A 19,550-nucleotide genomic window follows, 5' to 3' on the forward strand; every position below is an offset into this window, starting at 1 on the left:
TCCGCTGCAACCCAGGGACACTTTCTGAACAGTGCTGTAAAAGACTACTTCAGCTTCAATCGCAATAATACAAGAGCAAACAATAGATTTAAACTTAATGCCAACCGCTTCAAACTTGATTGCAGAAAATATGACTTCTGTAACAGAGTTGTTAACGCTTGGAACTCATTATCTGACTCCATAGTCTCTATTCAAAATCCCAAAATCTTCAACCAAAAACTGTCTACTATTGACCTCACCTCATTCCTAAGAGGACTATAAGCGGCGTGCATAAGAGCACAAAAGTGCCTACCGTTCCTGTCCTATTGTTCCCTTCATTATATCAAATTAATATAGCTGTTGCATGTTTTTACTTATATATACATATTTTTCTTTCATGATATCTTGTTTTTATTTATGACGATGTTTGTGTATACTGTTGTGACAAAAATAAAATAAATTTTAAAAAAACAGGTGATTCGAATTGTGGACTAACTCTAGATATTAGTAAAAGAAAAAAAACCACCACAAAACCCCACCACTCAAATGTTTAACAATGCACAGGTGCTGAACTGCAAACTTGCAAACCTGCAAGAAAAGATACATTCTAGGCATTCAAATGAATGTAAACAAACGTACCAAAACCAGAAGCACTGGTATCTCATAAATATTTATATCCCACCTTCTTTCAAGGGATACTGAAGAAACAATTGTTGCAAACCCTACTACTAAGAATGCTTTTTAAAACCTGCAGACAATTTAGACCTTTGCTTAGCATCCACAAGTTGTGCTTTTCTCTGTTGCTGCTTGTAACAGGCAGCGTCGAGCCAAAGGGAAGCATCACAAAGTAATGTTCAACAACGTGCATTTTAGTATGCTCAACGTGTGTTTCAGGGTGGAAAGAAGAACTGCAGACTGGCAATGAGTCTGCCACTGAGAACGTGAAGCTAACTCTGCTGGGTTCACATCTAGGCCAATCTAATCAGCATTTCCTTCTCACACAACGACCCAAAAGAAAGTCAACATGATATAAAACGAAGTTAGAAAAATGGCAGCAATTATGGGAGAGAAACTATAAACTAACAATGTCAACCGCATATAAAGAAAACTTGTATAAGATGTTTTATAGATGACATTTTGCCACCGGCAAGACTGGCAAAGATAATAATAATAATATCAGAGTTGGAAGGGCCCTTGGAGGTTTTCTAGTCCAAACCCCTGCCCAGGCAGGAAACCCTACACCATTTCAGACAAATGTCTATCCAACATTTTCTTAAAAATTTTCAGTGTTGGAGCATTTACAACTTCTGCAGGCAAGTTGTTTCACTGATTAATTGTTCTAACTATTTCTTCTCAGTTCTGAGTTGCTTCTTTCTTTGATCAGTTTCCACCCATTGCTTCTTGTTCTACCCTCAGGTGCTTTGGAGAATAGCTTCACTCCCTTTTGTTTGTGGCAGCCTCTGAGATATTGGAACACAGCTATCATGTCTCCCCTAGTCCTTCTTTTCATTAAACTAGACATACCCAGTTCCTGCAACCGTTCTTCATATGTTTTAGCCTCCAGTGCCCTAATCATCTTTGTTGCTCTTCTCTGCACTCTTTTTCTTTCTAGAGTCTCAACATCCTTTTTACATCACGGCGACCAAAACTGAATGCAATATTCCAAGTGTGGCCTTACCAAGGCATTATAAAGTGGCACTAACACTTCACGTGATCTTGATTCTGTCCCTAGATGTTTAATGACAAATCAGCTAAGTGTTGGAACTGTCACCAGACACCTGGGTCGTATTATCATATGTAGTAGAAATGCACAGAAGCCAAATAATACTGGACAAAAATACATACGTGGTTGGAGAAGATGAAACAACAACATATTGATCTGAAACCCGAAATATTTCTGTTGGGGATTTTACCAGAAACTTATAGTAAAGAGAATGTATATTTGATTATGCAGCTAGGATTGTATTTGCACAAAACTGGAAAAGTGAAGAGATTCCTACAGATGAGAATGTGATTAGGAAAATATTGGAATGTGCAGAAATGAATAGATTAAGAACAAACTGAATATTATAATGTAAAAGTAGATTAGTGAAATATAGAAATAAGTTAAGAAGAGAACTGTTACAGCATTAGATATGCAATGTATATCAATATTAAGAATAGATAAACAATGAATATGGCTGTACATTTTAATTGTTATTGCACAAGGCATTTGTACCCAGGCGACACACTGTTTAATGGAATATGGATTGTTTGTATTAAAATAAAATTTAAAAAGTTATTTTATAACAAGATATAAAATGAAGCAATCTTTGTTTCTCACTTTGTTACTCTTGTGCACCTACTACATAGAAGCAGGCAGCTCTTGTGCCTTCACACAGCATCCACGTTTCAAGGTTAGGAGCTTTTGATAATCCTGTGTTCTATAAATTTGGCTTCTCTGTGACCAGAAAGACAGATGTCTTCCTGCATCCTAATTTACAATACATGCTATTTTACTGGGCATGCTCACACTAATCTAGTTTGCAAATAGGCTTCTCGAGATAATGTAGTCTTTGTATCGGGAGATTCACATTAGTCTATAATAGCCACAAGTCAGTAGGAATCTGACAGCTCTTTTTCTGACAAGTTTAATAAAAATTCCTTAGTTGGAAACGAAATTTTTCCTGATTTAAAGTTGTAACCAAGATTGCAATTAAGGCTGTAAACCAGAGACGTTTATTTGTTTAAAACAACCTTATGGCCCATTAGCAACATCTATGGTTTTCTCAGCATCCTTCGGTCACATGGTCACCATTAAAGTTAGTATGTATTATTAAATGCCTGATCTATGGGGTTCTTTTTCTACCTTCCCCTGCAGAGCAAGCAGCTTACTCTCTTGAAATCCTTCTTCTCCAATCTCCCTGCTCTGTGGAGGGTGAGCGGAAGGATCAGGCAAAAGAGATAAATTGCCTGCAGAAATTGCTTCTTATTCTTCACCTCCCATTTCCCAGAAAGAAGAAATTGGACAAACAAAAGCAAAGGTGTGAAACTGAGTTGTCTTCTCGCTTTCCCACCAAAAACCACTGTTGCAGTCCTATGATTTCCCACTTAGCGACTGCTTTGCTTAGCTGGTCCAAATTAGGCTCATTAAGTGAGGACTACCTGTATTATTTGCAGTAAAGTCTCCCTTTAACCTAATCAAACTCCTGGTGGCTACAGAGGAAGAATAGTTTGACATTATCTTCTTAAGGGACATCTTTACAACTTTCCAACGGTTCTGATATATTTGGGGGTTCCTCATCCAAGTAGTAACCAGGTCTCAACTCTACGTAGCTTCCAAAATTAACCATGGCTGAGTGGATATTGTCACCTACTGGTACACTGATTGCATTTAAGATTTATCCAACCACAGAAAATAAAAAGTGAAGATTGTTAAAATACAAACAAAAGAACTGTATTACCCAAAGCTGATCATCCATTCCTGGTGGGTTCTTTTTAATGAAAGCACCATAATAAGTAGCGATATTTCGGTGATGAGAGTATTTCTTTAGCATGTTAATTTCTTGTTTAATTTCTTCTTCTTCATCCTGGAGGGGGAAAAAAAGGGGGGGAACAGTGTCATCAATTTAACAACAGGCTTATTATCAAAGAGATTGTTTCTCTTCATTAGTTGATGCAGACAAACAAAAACAATTCATTTGCTTTTATTTCCACCACTCTGCGACCTCTTTTATCCCTTTATTATAGAATAAATTTAGCTCCACTTGTAAATATTTTTCCATTTCCTTTACATTAGGCTGCTTGGTATTTTGGCTTCATGCAACAGTGAAGTTAATTGGATTACGGTAGAGAGAAACAATCAGAGGCTTCACAATCACAAGCACCCTTAAAAGATTTGGATGCAGCCTCTCCAGAAATAGTTATGAAACAATTCCGGTTACTGTTGGGGGAGAAAACGTATTAAATATATGATTAGAGATTAATCTCATTACCTATATTTAACTTTAAACAATTTAAAGTGAAGTAAAATTATAATTTATTTCGGTTTTTGTCATCTCTTTAAGCGTGGCCACCATTTGAGCATCAAAAAAGCACCATTAGAGAAGCATTGGAAGGCTGGGGAAAAAAAAACAATTTCCAAAAGAACAGTCTGTGAAATGTGCACACCGTCTTACAGTAATCTATTTCAAAATAACTTTTACAATCCAAATTTGTAAAGTCAATTGTAGTTTGCACTAAAGGCATATATGGTTCTGCTTCCTATAACAAATTCATATTCTACTCAATTCCAGCTGGAGTTTAAAGGGGGCCTGGAATTGATGAGCCAGAAAGTAGGAAATGCTCTTTCAACACATGTGCAGAACCAAAATATAGAGGACAGTGGAATGAAGATGAATGAATGGCAGAAGGAACTGAAAGAAAGGAATAAGGCTAGAGGGGCTTAGAGTCGGTTGGCTGGTTGGTAGAATGTGAATAAAGAAAATAACTAGCAAACACACACATTTCTCGCACTTTTATATCTTTGGGAAGGCCGGAAGATTTGTGTGCATATCATCTCTTGGAAGATTTGAAACCCTTCATTTCTTGCACAGTAGCCAAATGATGTGTCTCCACAATGAAAATAAGGCATAGCTGATTCCAAGAACAACTACTTAAGATTCTAGGGAGATTCTGACATTGTATTAGCATATTTTGTATTACTTTATTTTAGAAGACATGCATTTTTATTTTACACACTTTAGACTTGCATCGTTTCTTAATATACATTATTATAGTAGCTTATGTTATACTTTTAATAGAGACTCTGCTATGTTGGTATTTTATCCCATTTATTTGGTTTATTCTTGTGTTGGATATTTTATAAATCTTGCTGGTTATTGACCAACTATGTTACTCTTCTTTCATGCAAAAATCAGCATGCTGTGTATGTGTACGTTTATGCATACATTCAAACACACATCTCACATACTGAGTTCTATTCCTTGCATCTGATGAAATAAAGCAAAATCACAATCTTTTTCATTCAAGCAACACATACAAGTAGTTGATGGCCCTACCCACACCGGGGGTGGTACACTCGATTTGATTTTTGTCTCTGGTCAGTGGTCGAGAGATCTGGACTTAAAGGAAATAGTCACCGAACCTTTGTCATGGTCAGATCACTCTCTCCTTCGCCTAGACTTTCTGACCGCCACCCAACACCGCAGGGAGACGGAGCCGATGCGTTGGTTCCGTCCCAGGCGCCTGATGGACCCGGAGAGGTTCCGGACGGAGCTTGGGCCATTCCCTGAGGGTCTGGCTCACGGCACGTCTGAGGAACTTGTTGCGGCCTGGGAACGGGCCGCGGCGGGGGCCTTAGATCGTGTCGTCCCTTTGCGGCCTCTGACCCGGCGCAGGTCCCAACCGGCTCCCTGGTTCTCCGAGGAGCTGAGGGGGATGAAGCGCCGGAGAAGACGCCTAGAGAGTTCCTGGAGGTCTAGCCGTTCAGAGGCTGATCGGACACTAGTGAAGTCCTATACAAGGACTTACCTAGTGGCATTGAGGAAGCGGCGTTGCTACGCCTCCCTCATTGCGCCGGCAGATAACCGCCCAGCCGCCCTGTTCCGGGTGACCTGCCCTTCTTCACCAGGGGAGCGGGATGACCCGCTGCAGGACGTGCTGAGGAGTTTAACGGTTATCTATACGATAAAATCGCTCAGCTCGGGACGGGTTGGACCAAGATTGCAGTGACTCAGGTGAGGCGTCCGAGGTGGTCTTGGTGACATTGTCTGGGATGAGTTTGACCCTGTGGCTCCGAGGACATGGACAGGTTGTTGAGTAGACTGAATGCCACCACGTGTTTACTGGACCCGTGCCCTCCTGGCTGGTGCTGGCCACTCAGGAGGTGACACGAGGCTGGCTCCAGGCGATTACGATCGCTTTTGGTGGAGGGTGTCTTCCGCCGCCTTGAAAGAGGCGGTGGTGAGACCCCTCCTTAAGAAGCCTTCCCTGGACCCGGCTGTTTTAGGTAATTATCGTCCAGTCTCCAACCTTCGCTTCGCGGCGAAGGTTGTAGAGAGTATGGTGGCATATCAGTTTCCCCTGGACCTGGATGAAACCGTCTATCTAGACCCGTTCCAGTCCGGTTTCCGGCCCGGTTACAGCACAGAGACGGCTTTGGTCGCGTTGGTGGATGATCTCTGGAGGGCCAGGGATAGGGGTTGTTCCTCTGCCCTGGTCCTATTAGACCTCTCAGCGGCTTTCGATACCATCGACCATGGTATCCTGCTGCGCCGGCTGGAGGGATTGGGAGTGGGAGGCACCGTTTATCGGTGGTTCTCCTCCTATCTCTCCGCCCGGCCGCAGTGGGTGTGGACGGGGGGGCAGAGGCCGCCCCCGAGGCGCCCCACTTGTGGGGTGCCGCAGGGGTCGATCCTCTCGCCCCTTCTGTTTAACATCTACATGAAGCCGCTGGGTGAGATCATCAGTGGTTTCGGCGTGAGGTATCAGCTGTATGCGGATGACACCCAGCTGTACCTTTCCACCGGACCACCCCAACGGTTATCAAGTGCTGTCCCGGTGTCTGGAGGCTGTACGGGTCTGGATGGGGAGAAACAGGCTCAAGCTCAATCCTCCAAGACAGAGTGGCTGTGGATGCCGCATCCCGGTACAGTCAGCTAAATCCGCGGCTGACCATCGGTGGCGAGTCATTGGCCCCGATGGAGGGGTGCGCAACAAGCGTCCTCCTGGATGAGCGGCTGTCTTTGGAAGATCATTTGGCCGTCTCCAGGAGGCGTTTACCAGGTTCGCCTGGTGCGCCAGTTGCGCCTTTCTGGACGGGATGCCCTGTGCACAGTCACCCACGCACTCGTGACGCCTCGCCTGGATTACTGCAATGCTCTCTACATGGGGCTCCCTTGAAGGGCATCCGGAGGCTGCAGTTAGTCAGAATGCGGCTGCGCGGGTGATAGAGGAGCCCTCGTGGCTCCCGTGATAACACCCATCCTGCGCAGACTGCACTGGCTGCCTGTGGCCTTCGGGTGCGCTTCAAGGTTTTGGTGACCACCTTTAAAGCGCTCCATGGCATAGGGCGGGTTATCTGGGACCGCCTGCTGCTACCGAATACCTCTCACCGACCCGTGCGCTCTCACAGAGGGACTCCTCAGGGTGCCGTCAGCGAGGCAATGTCGTCTGGCGGCGCCCAGGAAGGGCCTTCTCTGTGGGGCTCCCACCCTCTGGAATGAACTGCCCCAGGACTTCGTCAGCTTCGGACCTTCGGACCTTCCGCGAGCTTAAAACATATCTATTTAATTGCAGGACTGAGTTAGATTTTAGTTTATGGGTTTTATCTTGGGTTTTAATTTTATATTTTTAATTAAGGCTTTTGAATAAGTTTTTTAATTGTTTTTAGAATTGTATTTATTGTATTTCTTGCTTTTAAATGCCTGTAAACCGCCCTGAGTCCTTTGGGAGATAGGGCGGTATATAAATATAAACAATAAATAAATAAAATAAATAAATACATAGATACAGTATATGCATGCATGACTCCATAGACAAGTTCCTGCAGTTTTCTTGGCAAGATTTTTCAACAGGGCTTTACCATTGCCTGTTTCCTAGGGCTAAGAGAGAGTGACTGGCCCAAGATCATCCAGCTGGCTTCATGTTTAAGGCAGGATTAGAACTCATGGCTTCCTGGTTTCTATCCTTACTCCTTTAACTACTGCATTAAACTGGCTCTCATTTTAAAAATGTACACAGATTTTTTTAGAAACACCAACAGAGTCAACCAGGTATCTCATAATATGAAAAAGAAGGTTGTTTGTTTGCTTAAAGAGAGGTATAATAAGCAAGGTTTTGGGTCGGCCACACATAATGGAGGAAAGGGGCAGAGTTAAAAGCCCACTTAAAACTGTATGAGGATGGAAGAAATAATTTTTGAGGTTTTCTTTGTTAATTGAATATGCTAATTTTAAAGATCACACTATAGCCATGATGGCAAACCTATGGTACGTATGCCCAAAGTGGCACGCGAAGCCATGTCACCTGGCATGCATGGCCTTGCCTGTTTGTCTTCTGGGTTTTTGGTGTGCATGTGCGCGCGACGATCAGCTATCCTTTGTGCATGAGGCAGTGCTGAAAACCAGCCTGCACATGTGCACGGCCAGCTGATTGTTGGGTGTGCGTGCAGTTTAGAACTCAGACGTTTGGCTTTTCTGGAACATGGCCCCAATTAGCATACACGCGGAACATTTCTGTGCGACACCGCACTATAGTGTTCATACATTGTCCACTCCCCGATCCTAAATAGCAATACTTTGCTAACAATTTTCAGCTATCATTGTCAGAGGAAATTCTATGACTCTGAGACTAAAAAGCTCTAGGCTTAGAGATCTCTTATCCTTTTTTAAACAACAACAACAACCACCTATTACAGGTAGGGACAAAACTGTTATTTTTTTATAAAGCCCTCCCAGGAAAATTGCAAAACGTATGTGGAAGGATGGAAAGAGAGGAGTGTTTGTGCATTAATGAATAGGGTGGGCGCTTAAGTATTAGTGAATGAATGAGGGGGGGAGAAGCCGTGTGTAAGAGAAAGATGAATGAATGAAAGAAGGAAGAAATTGTTGTGATTCGTGAGAGCGAGCACAAGGAGCTCATTTAATTTGTCTTTTTTAAAGCAAATACTTTTCGAATACAATCTCACACTATATTTCTAGGCAAGACATGTAGCCATAAATCTTAAAAATAGCATGTGGTTTATTGAATTAAGACTCTTATTAAACAATTCCTAGAGTGCTTACATTTCCAGAAAAACATTAAGTCATTTTATATTTTTCCTTCTGGGTTTCTGTAGCAAGCAAATTGTTTATTTTCCCCATAAAAAGACTAGCCAGCTGAATACCTAGAAAATCTCTGTTCCTTTTATCAACTTGGTGTCCCAGTATTTTTTTTAAGTGTTTAATTAAAGATCTAAGTAAATGATTCCTTCTGCGGAATATAGGTTGCAACCAAATAGAATATGTATAGTATCTTCAACAGCTGGTGCACCATAGATATCCAGAAGACACTGTTATCAGGTTTCCAAGTAAAACCCCCAACGAAAGACGACTCTGAGGCTAGAAGTTCCTCAAAGTTCCATTTTATTAGAGATGTCATATTGGCACATCTGGGAAAACTCGAATCTGAAAGCTTCCATGTTTTCCTTACCCAAAAGAAAATCCAAGTCCCTTCCCCTGCACCCACATATCCATCACATGGTCCAATCAATGCACCGTCCCAACTGGACATGCCTCCTAGTCTTGCCATTCCATGTGCAGGGCAGGATGTCCTTGACTCAGAGAAAAGAATGTTATGGCGGCTAGATATCTCCCCAACTCCATACAATTCCCCCTCCTGGTTTCCCACAGCACTAAATGTGGCAGCCCGAAAGTCCCCCCCCCCAAAAAAAAAGATGGCTTCCAGGACTGATAATTGTCTTACTACTTGCAGAGAATTAGCAATTTCTATATCAATATTTATTTCAAACAGGACAGACTACCTCTTTGAAGGGAGGGACAGCAAACCACCATAGAAATTAGAAATACTCTTGATAGCAGTACATCAATGGAGCTTCTCAATCATCCAGGTTGTCCCAAAAGTGCTTTTCCAAAAGGCAACTGGACTTCCTTGGTTTTTTTCCCCCCCGGAAAACATTTTACTTCTCATCCAAGAAGCTTCTCATGAGAAACAAAACATTTTCAAGGAAAAAACTCAAGAAAGACCAGTTGTCAGCATTCCAGAAAAATACCCAATCCCAAGTAAAAACTCTGAAACAAGCACTTTTCAAAGTTCTATTTACTAGGATAGGTAAACTGGAACATCTGGAAAAACCCGAATCTGAGAGGTCTGGGTTTTCCCTCAATAAATCAAAAAACCCCAAACCATCCCCTCACTTCTCAGTCAATCACATGCTCCAATCACCATCCATCCCATCTCGAGACAGCACTCCGACCACTCCTTCTCCAGACGCAGAATTGGCCTGACCTTGATTGACAGGAAGAATGCTATTATCTCTAAAGACAACCCCTCTACTAAATCCTCCCCTCCTACTTTCCCACACATGAGAAGGTGGCAGCATGGAAGCCTAATGTGGCTTCCAAAGCTGACACCAGTTATCTTTTGAAAAAGTGCCTTTGGGACTTGACAGTAATAGAAAAGAATAGGAAAGCACTTTCTTGTCACTTCTTTCTTCTGGAATTTATTTTTGGATGGGATGGAGACTTCCAAGCCTCTACCCTACAGCAGTGGCATTTCCTGATAGTATCCTATCCAACTTCCAGGTGCTATTGAAAAACACTATCAAATTCAAAAGTCTCTCAGTAGTCTTCCATTTATGACTACAATTAGGCCTGGAATCTTGGTCACAGAGCAAAATCATCATTAAGTTAGAAGCCACGTGACTTGCTTTACTCAATGACTCTGATCCCAACTCTCCCAGTTGCAGCCATTAAGCAACCAGGTAAAAGAGGAAATTGTAAATTGCATTCACATGACTGCAGAGCACTTGGCAACTGGTCATAAATGTGAGCAGGTTGCCAACTGTCTGAAATACAGGTAGTCCTCAACTTGCAGCAGTTCATTTAGGGATAGTTCAAAGTTACAACGGTGCTGAAAAAAGGGACTTACAATTGTTTTTCACGCTTACAACCACTGTGGCATCCCCATAGTCATGTGATCAAAATTCAGACACTTGGCAACTGATTCATATTTATGCCAGTTGCAGTGTCCCCAGGTCACGTGACCCTCTTTTGTGATCTTCCAACAAGCAAACTCAATGGGGAGGCCAGATTCACTTAACAACCTAACTTAATTGCAATGATTCACTTAACAATTGTGTAGAAAGGATGTAAAATGGAGCAAAAGTCACTTAACAAATGTTTCACTTAGCAACAGAAATGTTGGGCTCAATTGTGGTCGTAAGTCGAGGACTACCTGTACTGTCATGTGACAGACAGCTGTAAGTGCTTTATAGCACTTGGACTTATATATATTGCTTCACAGTGCTTTAGAGCCCTAAGTGGTTTACAAAATCATGATATTGCGCCCAATAATCTGGGTCTTCATTTAATGGGTTAGGGTTGCAAGGTACCCATTTCAATTCCTTGCTACTTCAAACAATTGTTAAACGAGAACTACTTGTAAGGCAATTGCATACATTCAATGCATTCAAATATTGCAAAGGAATGCAATAGAATCAATTGCAATATACTTATTGTAAATATAATAAATAAAAAACCCTCAAACTGCTTTGTGTAAAACTTTACACTTGTGACAGAAATTAAAACCTAATCTAATCATTATTGAATTATTATTTTATCCATGTTACAGCAGCAACGAGTATATGTGCTTTGTAAAATAAAAGCTAGGAATTTATTATGAAGGGTGGGTAATGTTACGGTGATGTAAAATGGAAGAGGCAACTCACACAAAGGATCTTATAAAAGTCCAGATCAATTGCAGCTAACTGTTTGATTGGCAGGACCCCTGTATTCTCTATTCAGGTGTTATAAACATGCCTGACCCAGATGGCTGTTTGACAAAACTGAATCTCAAAGGCTGGCAAAGGTAAAGGAAAGACCACATGGAATGATCAAGAGACTGAAACTCCAGAGGAAAAGAGAATCTGTGTAAGCAAGGAACACATTCAGAGGTGGTATTCAGACAGTTCTTACAGGTTCAGGTGAACTGATAGCGGAGATCACAGGTGGGCCTGTCCACCCGTCCCAGCTCTATGCTATTTAGGCACATTTTTGAGGCCAGGCGCATGTGTGGAAGGCACATGAGCGAGCAAAGCACATGTATCAAAGGTTGGGTGCACGGGCGGAAGGCGCGCGGGGAGAACTGGTTGTAAGAATATTGGAAATCCACCACTGAACTCATTGGACAATTTTCTTTGTTGATAAAAATGGATCTCAGGTCTAAGGCCTGAGTCAGCAACAGGCATCTACTCCTACCGATACACACATCTTTCAAATTAATGGGAATGTCTATAACAAAAATATTTCACTGTTTCATTGTTACATATATTTATGGTTAGTGGCCTAAATTAAACACGTTCTTTCAATACCAGTGTTCACAGTTGTGTTCTTGTGATATTTCAAAAGTGCTAAAATTGATACCAGGTGTCTAAGTTCTGTTTTGTTTTCCTATTAGTTATTGTTCAAATTGCATAAAATAGAGTATCTTATAAAAGTGTTCCAAAAGGGAAGATAATTTCAGAGAACATTTCATGAATGGAGTGTGATCTCTGTTTATTTTTGTTTAGGTGTCCAAAGAACAGGTGTGCGTATTCCATTTTTCAATGCACAGTCATCGCTCCAGAAGTCTGTAGCCTCCCTGACTATTTGTATAAAATAATATCCCAAGGAAAGCCTTCATGCTATGCTTCTTGAATAGTGACACAACTATTGTTACTGAAGAGAGCTGTTCCTTTAAGGAATCTTTGGAGAATATTCTCTAAGACAAACATGTAATAATTGTCCACCCAACTTCCTTGTTCACAAGCAGGGCGTTGAATTTTGAAGGGCTATTTGTGATTAGCTATATGAAATTTTATGAAATTTAGTTTTCTTGAGAAATTTCAGCTGTTTACAGTACCTTTTTTTTTTTTTTGGCATCTAACACCACAAAGAGTTGCCAAAATAGAGTATGGAGAAGCGATCTTCACTGTTTTCCAGAGAATGAAGCAAATAAATGATTAAATAGTAATTACTGTTATACTTTGTGCAGGTCTCTCCTTGCTTATCAAAGCACCATAAGCAATACATATTGTATGTTGAACAGCAAGAAAAATATTTTTAAAAACAATCGCCAAATCACATAGCTGTCCTTAGTTAATGAGATTTTTCCCCCTGAAGACACTAAATATCTTGATGTTGGCCTTTGTATGAAATGAACTGGCACTTTAAAAAAAAATACTGTGTTGTTTTTTTTGGAGGGGAAATTCTCCATGTGTATTGTTGCAACTCGAGCCAATGGAAACCAATCAATATTTAAATAATTTCTGGATGCTTTCTTGAGTGAATTGCCTTGCACTTTAATTATACACATTCATAATTTAGAAAGTGAGATAAGAATACATTACCCCAGTGACATCCATGACTTTAATAGCTGCAAGTTGCCCGGTTTTAACATGACGGCCCTAGAACAAATCAAACAAATAAGTCAGTTAGATTTCACAGTTGCACATCAGGGCCAATAATTTATCAACAAAGCTTCAAAGTCATCAATTCTCATAAATTGGACAGGCCTTATCTCCAAATATAATTTATTCCCGCTTGATTGCTTCATCCCTTTAAGGTAAGTAGTGAAAAGTTAGAAGTCAACAGGATCACTTCATTAGCCTGATTATCTACGAAGACATATATTTAACAGATTTCAGAGGCAGGCAAATATTTTGGTTTCTGGGACATGCAGAACCTGCAACAATCCTGATCATAAAATGACTATTGTAGCAAAGGACCAGGTCATATTGTATAAAAAGCACTCTACCAATCTTATATTCTTAAGTATCCTCTTTGCAGGGAGTGGAAACAAACACAAAGGAGCATTCATAATATTTAATTATCCAAAAAGAGTCACTGAGTCAAAGCAGTGAACACATGAAATATGCAATTACATCCCATTCCAGTCAGCCAATCTGTGCAGATAGCCAAATGTTAGTTATTCACTCTGATGGAAGTAGTTTTAGCATCTACGTTTTTCCTGCTAAGCGATCAGGAAGACTAATGTGGGTAGTTTTGTCATTAATTTACTGGTGCATCAAAGCACTCATAGGACAATATGACAATCGTAATAGATTCCGCAATGGCAGTAGCAGCCATTTCTGGGTTTTGCCTTCTTGGAGATCATAAGATAAAATCACAACCCATGTTTGTAAGTGAACACTGAAGGTCACCAGAGAAGAAAATTATGAAGACCGTTTTATACGTAGTGTGCTAAGAGTGTACATAAGTACATAAGCAGGTGGTAGGAATGGAATAAGCCAAAAAGCATGTTGTAACGGACCTTCAAGAACTTCTAACTTCTCTATACCTGGGGCAAGAATCAACACTTTCACATACACACATATTAGATACCAACATCGAAGGGGCTGCCACAAAGAAGAGGGGGTCAATCTATTCTCCAAAGCATCTGAAGGCAGGACCAAGAAACAATGGATGGAAACTAATCAAGGAGAGAACCAAACTAGAACTAAGGAGAAACTTCCTAACAATGAGGACAGTTAATCAGCAGAACAGCTTTCTTCCAGAAGTTGTGGGTGCTCCAACACTGGAGGTTTTTAAGAAGAGATTGGACAACCATTTGTCTGAAATGGTATAGAGCAGGGGTGTCAAACTCAAGGCCCGGGGGGCTGGATCCAGTCCGGGGGGTGTTTTGATCTGGCCACGGGGCTGCCCTGGAAACTGCAAGGGACCGGCCCTTGGTGCTTCTACCAGTGAAAATCAAGCTCGGGAGGGCTGTGTGCGGCCTTCCCGAGCTCTGTTTTTGCTGGCAGAGGGTTACAGGAGGTTGTTGCAGCCAAAAATGGAGCTTGGGAGCCCGTTTTCGCTGGCAGAGCACTTGGGCCACCCACAGGTGCCTCAACAGGAGTGACATCAAGCTGGCCATTCACCCCTGGCCACACGCCCCCCCTCCATCCTCCCAGAGGTCAAACACAACCCTGATGCAGGCCTCAATGAAATAGAGTTTGACACGCCTAGTATAGGGTTTCTGCTTGAGCAAGGGTTAGAAGACCTCCAAAGTCCCCTCCAATGCTGTTATGATGTCATTTGTATCAGAACAGAACAGAACAGAACAGAACAGAACAGAATAGAATAGAATAGAATTCTTTATTGGCCAAGTGTGATTGGACACACAAGGAATTTTTCTTTGGTGCATATGCTCTCAGTGTACATAAAAAGACAAAATACACTTGCCAAGAATCACAAGGCACAACACCCAGTGACAGTCATACGGTACAATAAGCAATCAAATCATACCAGGAAATAATCAATATAAATATAAATCACAAGCAACAAAGTTACAGTCATGCAGTCACAAGTGGGAGGAGATGGGTGACAGGAACGATGAGGAGACCAATAGCAATAGTAATGCAGCCTAATGTGAATAGTCTGGAAGTGTTGAAGAAATTATTTATTTAGCAGAGTGATGGCGTTCGGGGGGAAAAACTGTTCTTGTATCTAGTTGTCTTGGTCTGCAGTGCTCTAAAACATCGTTTTGAGGGTAGGAGATGAAACAATTTATGTCCAGGATGCGTGGGGTCTGTAAATATTTTCACAGCCCTGTGAAAAATGCAGAAGCGCTACATCCGACCCACCGATTTCTCTAAAATATTCCTCTTCCCTTTTCAAATTATTTTTAAATCGTATTCTCTGTAAGGCAGAAAAAGTAGGAGAAATTCTCTGCCAGACACTATGATTAATAGATTTTTGTCACATTAGGCCATATGAGACCTTCCATTGGAGAGAGGAAGTGGCAGATGGGGGTGAGGAATGAAATGGCTCTTTAGCAGGGAGCACAGGGTCACTTATTCATGTAATGTTTTCATCATTCTTGGATATATGTTTTTTTGCCTCAGGCTCCATCTTTTATTAATTAAGACACATTTTCAACTCAACTGCCATCTTTACCACTATCTGCTGAGTCCATCGAACACACACCTGCACATCTACTGCTTTTTAAATAGATTTATTACATTATTGGATACAGATAGTCCTCGACTTACAACAGATCATTCAGTGATCTGTTCAAAACTACAATGGCACTAAAAAAACGTGGCTTATGATCGTTTTTCACACATAGGACCACTGCAAAACCCCCATAATCGTGATCCAAATTCGGCTGCTTGGCAACTGACTCATATTTATGAAGGTTGTAGCGTTGCAGGATAATGCATGATGAACTTTTGTGCAACCTTCTGATAAACGAAGTCAATGGGGAAGCCAGGTTCATTTAAGAACTGTGTTACTAACTTAACAACTGTAGTGATTCACTTAACTGTGGCAAGAAAGGTTGTAAGATGGGGCAAAACTCACTTAAAAATTGTTGTGGTCTGCCAGCAGCCTATGGAGCTGGCAACAGAGTCGGACAGTGATGAGGCTGAGGTGAGGCCGGGGCATCGGGAAGTGAGGTGCGGACTCCAGAGCCTCCAGAGACTGATAGTAGTGAGGCAGAGGAACAGGAGGAGCCTGTTCCTAATGCACGCATAAGAAGAGCTGCCAGAAGGCAAGAGCAGCTCAAGCAAAAAGAACAACTCAGGAGTAGGGCCAAGAGATGATTGGCCCCTCCCATAAGGCTTAAAACAGACCAGCACTGGCGTTTGAGCTGTGCCAGAAAACAATGTCGGTAGCTTCATCTTCTGCTTTGTCTTCTGCTTCGTCTACATCTTGCCTTTACTTTTATGACTTGTGAACATTTGCTAAGAAAGGCCTTTGGCTGTTTGCCTAATTGGACCAAGGTTTGCAATTGGACTGAGGAATTTGTGTTAGGAGGAATTTGTTTTAATTTGAGTTGAACAACGCTGAGAATGAAATAATTCTCAGCTGTTCGAATAAAGTTTGTTTGTTTTTTCATGGACTGAGTTTCCTACGACCTATTTGGGCCTGGGTCACAACAAAAATGTCTCACTTAGCAACAGGGATTCTGGCCTCCATTGTGGTTGTAGGTCGAGGGCTACCTGTATTATAGTCACAGTGGAATATCTCTTGCAACAATTTTCATTTCCAGTCACAGTATCCAAGCTTACCTAGATAGGAGGTAATACAGTTCATTTAGAGACTGTTCAAAGTTACAACAGCACTGAAAAAAGTGACTTATGACCGTTTTTCACACTTATGACCCTTGCAGAATCCTCATGGTCACATGATCAAAATTCAGATGCTCAGCAAGTGGTTCATATTTATGACGGTTGCAGTGCAAAATCAATGGAGAATCCAGATTCACTTAACAACCATTTGTCACTAACTTAACAAATGTAATGATTCAACTTAACAACCGTGACAGGAAAAGTCATAAAATGGGGCAAACTCATTTAATAAACATTCACTTAGCAACATGAAGTTTGGGATCAATTGTGGTCATAACTTGAGAACTACCTGTACTTAGTGTGTCTCAGTTTGCAAATTTACCCAAGTGGAAATTTCAAAGCTGTCACTGTTTTTGGCTTGAATATTGATTTAGGCTGTACATCATTTTTCTAATGATGCTTAAAGCACAATCGCAAAGCTAGTAAACTTGAGAATGCCAAGGTGTCATCTAAGTGTGAATCCAATGTTCCTGAATAGAAGAGGAAAAAAATATATTGGGTTTGCAATGTTGATTCATATCAATTTCCCCATCATCCCCAGCCAATATGAGAATAATTACAAATGGAATGATACCTAGAGAGCCAAGATCAAAATTTACTGATTTTGGAAGTAAGTCACCTTAAACAGAAAGAAATTAATGTACTATTAATACTGCCAAGACTATCCCAAAGGTGCTTTTTTTCAAGAGGCAACTGGACTTTCTGGGTTTTTCTTTGCAGATGTTTCGCTTCTCATCCAAGAAGCGAAACGCCTTCCAAAAAAAACCAGAAGGTCCAGTTTGCCTCTTGAAAAAAAACACCTTTGGGACAACTATGACCTGGATAACTGAGAGTCTCCAAAGAGTCTGCAAAGACTAATTGATACAAGTTTCCAACATTTGATAGATCAGCTCTTCGTACAATCTAGGGTCACTTGCTTGAGATGGGTAGCTATAGAAATGGAACAAACAAATTTGAGGCACAGTTATTTTCCAGTCTTACTCAGAGAGTGCTGAAAGCTAAACCTGAAACATCACATAAAATACCAGGTATTCTGTTACTGAACTATTGTTGCTTCTTCTAACGAGAAGATTACCTGTGTAGAAATGAATCTATTTGCAAAGAATAAGTAGGACTTTATTGGATGAGATAAACAAGGAACATCTGTCAAGTAGCCTATTTCCCTCAAAGGCCAGAGATGCTTCCGGAAATCCTATAAGCAAAGCTTAAAGGCAATAATACTGCTCCAATTAATCTTTGTTTACCAGTTAATCTTTGTTTGTCATCTTTCATGACCCTCATCTGTATGTAATAAAATGGCACATAAGCTATTACACTCATAAGTAAAATAAAATAAAAATAAAAAATCCTGAGCTACAATTAAAAATTCCATTCCAAATTTTCCACCAAGGAAAACCAAATTCTCATAATACCAAAGACACCATGAATTTGGAAGCTGGTCACAGAATTGCATCTCCCAATTACACACAGTTTACTATTGCAGCTGTAATATATTCTACAAAGAGCCTGATTGGTGTGGCTGTTAATGTACCAGGCTACAAACCAAGAGGGACCAATCTAGTCCCACTTTAAGCACAAAACCAACTGGATGACCTTGGGCCAGTCACTCTGTCTCAGCCCTAAGAGGGAGGCAATGGCAAGCACATTCATAGCATGTAAAGCAAGGGTGTCGAACCCAAGGCTCGGGGCCCAGATCCAGCCCACAGGTTACTTAGATCTAGCCCGCGGGGCTGTCCTGGAAACAGCAAAAGATCAGCCATGGTGCCTCTGCCAGCGACATTGGAGCTCGGAGGGCTGCGCCTGGCCCTCCTGAGCTCCATTTTCGTGGCAGAAGGTTGCAGGTCGTCGCGGCTGAAAACAGAGCTCATGAGGGCCATGGGTGGCACTCCCGAACTCTGTTTTCACTGGCAGAGGGTTGCAGAAGTCCGTTGCAGCCAAAAATGGAGCTTGGGAGCCCATTTTTGTGGCAAAGTGCTCAGGCCACTACCGGCGCCCCCGACACGAGTGTCGTTGAGCTGGCTATGCCCCCCCCCCGCCATACTCCCCCAGCCCCCTGAGGTCAAACACAACCCTGATGCGACCCTCAATGAAATCGAGTTTGATAACCCTGATGTAAAGGCTTCAGCTCTAAAGGCATTTAGAGCCTAAGAACCTACATTTCCATTATACAAAGAATACCTTTTACGGTAGTGATGTAACTATAGTATGTAACTATAATAAGTTAAGAAATAATGAAAGTCTAAAAGCCTTTGAAAGAAAGGAATGAGAAAACAAAAGACTAAAGTATCTTGCTTTCAAATTTCTGTCATCTCTAAACAAATATCACATTAAAAAAATTGTGTTTACGGCATCAATTCCTCAGAAATAAGCACTACTAGCATTTTGTAATATACATAAATCAAGTGTGACTACAGAGAGCACCAGCAACAACTTTCTTAATATATATATAAAAAATAGAGACGGCATTCGGATAAACAGTTCTTAACTGAAAAATTTATTTGTTGTGCTGCTTTCTCAACTGATATAAATTCAGTTGAGGTAAATACTATTGATCCAAACAAAGATATAGTTTTCCAATAGAAAATCTGGTGGTTCATAACAACCATAATGATTCATATTTTGTTTTATGACTGTTTCCAAGGCTTGGGAAATTCAGACACTCTGAGATAAATGGGAGGAACTAGAACGAGGCAAAGGTGTAAGTCAGGGGTGTCAAACTTGCAGCGTCACGTTGTCATCACATGACGTATAGTGACTTTTT

General features: G+C 41.3%; 1 protein-coding gene across 6 annotated transcripts in view; it reads right to left on the minus strand.

The window, feature by feature from the left end:
* Positions 1-19,550, minus strand: part of TNIK (TRAF2 and NCK interacting kinase) — a 365,479-nt gene that overhangs the window by 159,889 nt on the left and 186,040 nt on the right. For all 6 annotated transcript variants that reach the window (XM_058188113.1, XM_058188108.1, XM_058188107.1 and 3 more), the window contains exons 3-4: positions 13,067-13,123; positions 3,423-3,548 (exon numbers count right to left, since the gene is read on the minus strand). In XM_058188113.1, the coding sequence (XP_058044096.1) occupies positions 3,423-3,548; positions 13,067-13,123 (183 nt within the window). The remainder of the gene's footprint in view (positions 1-3,422; positions 3,549-13,066; positions 13,124-19,550) is intronic.

The sequence above is a fragment of the Ahaetulla prasina genome, chromosome 6 (genome assembly GCF_028640845.1).
Source record: "Ahaetulla prasina isolate Xishuangbanna chromosome 6, ASM2864084v1, whole genome shotgun sequence".
NCBI lineage: Eukaryota > Metazoa > Chordata > Lepidosauria > Squamata > Colubridae > Ahaetulla > Ahaetulla prasina.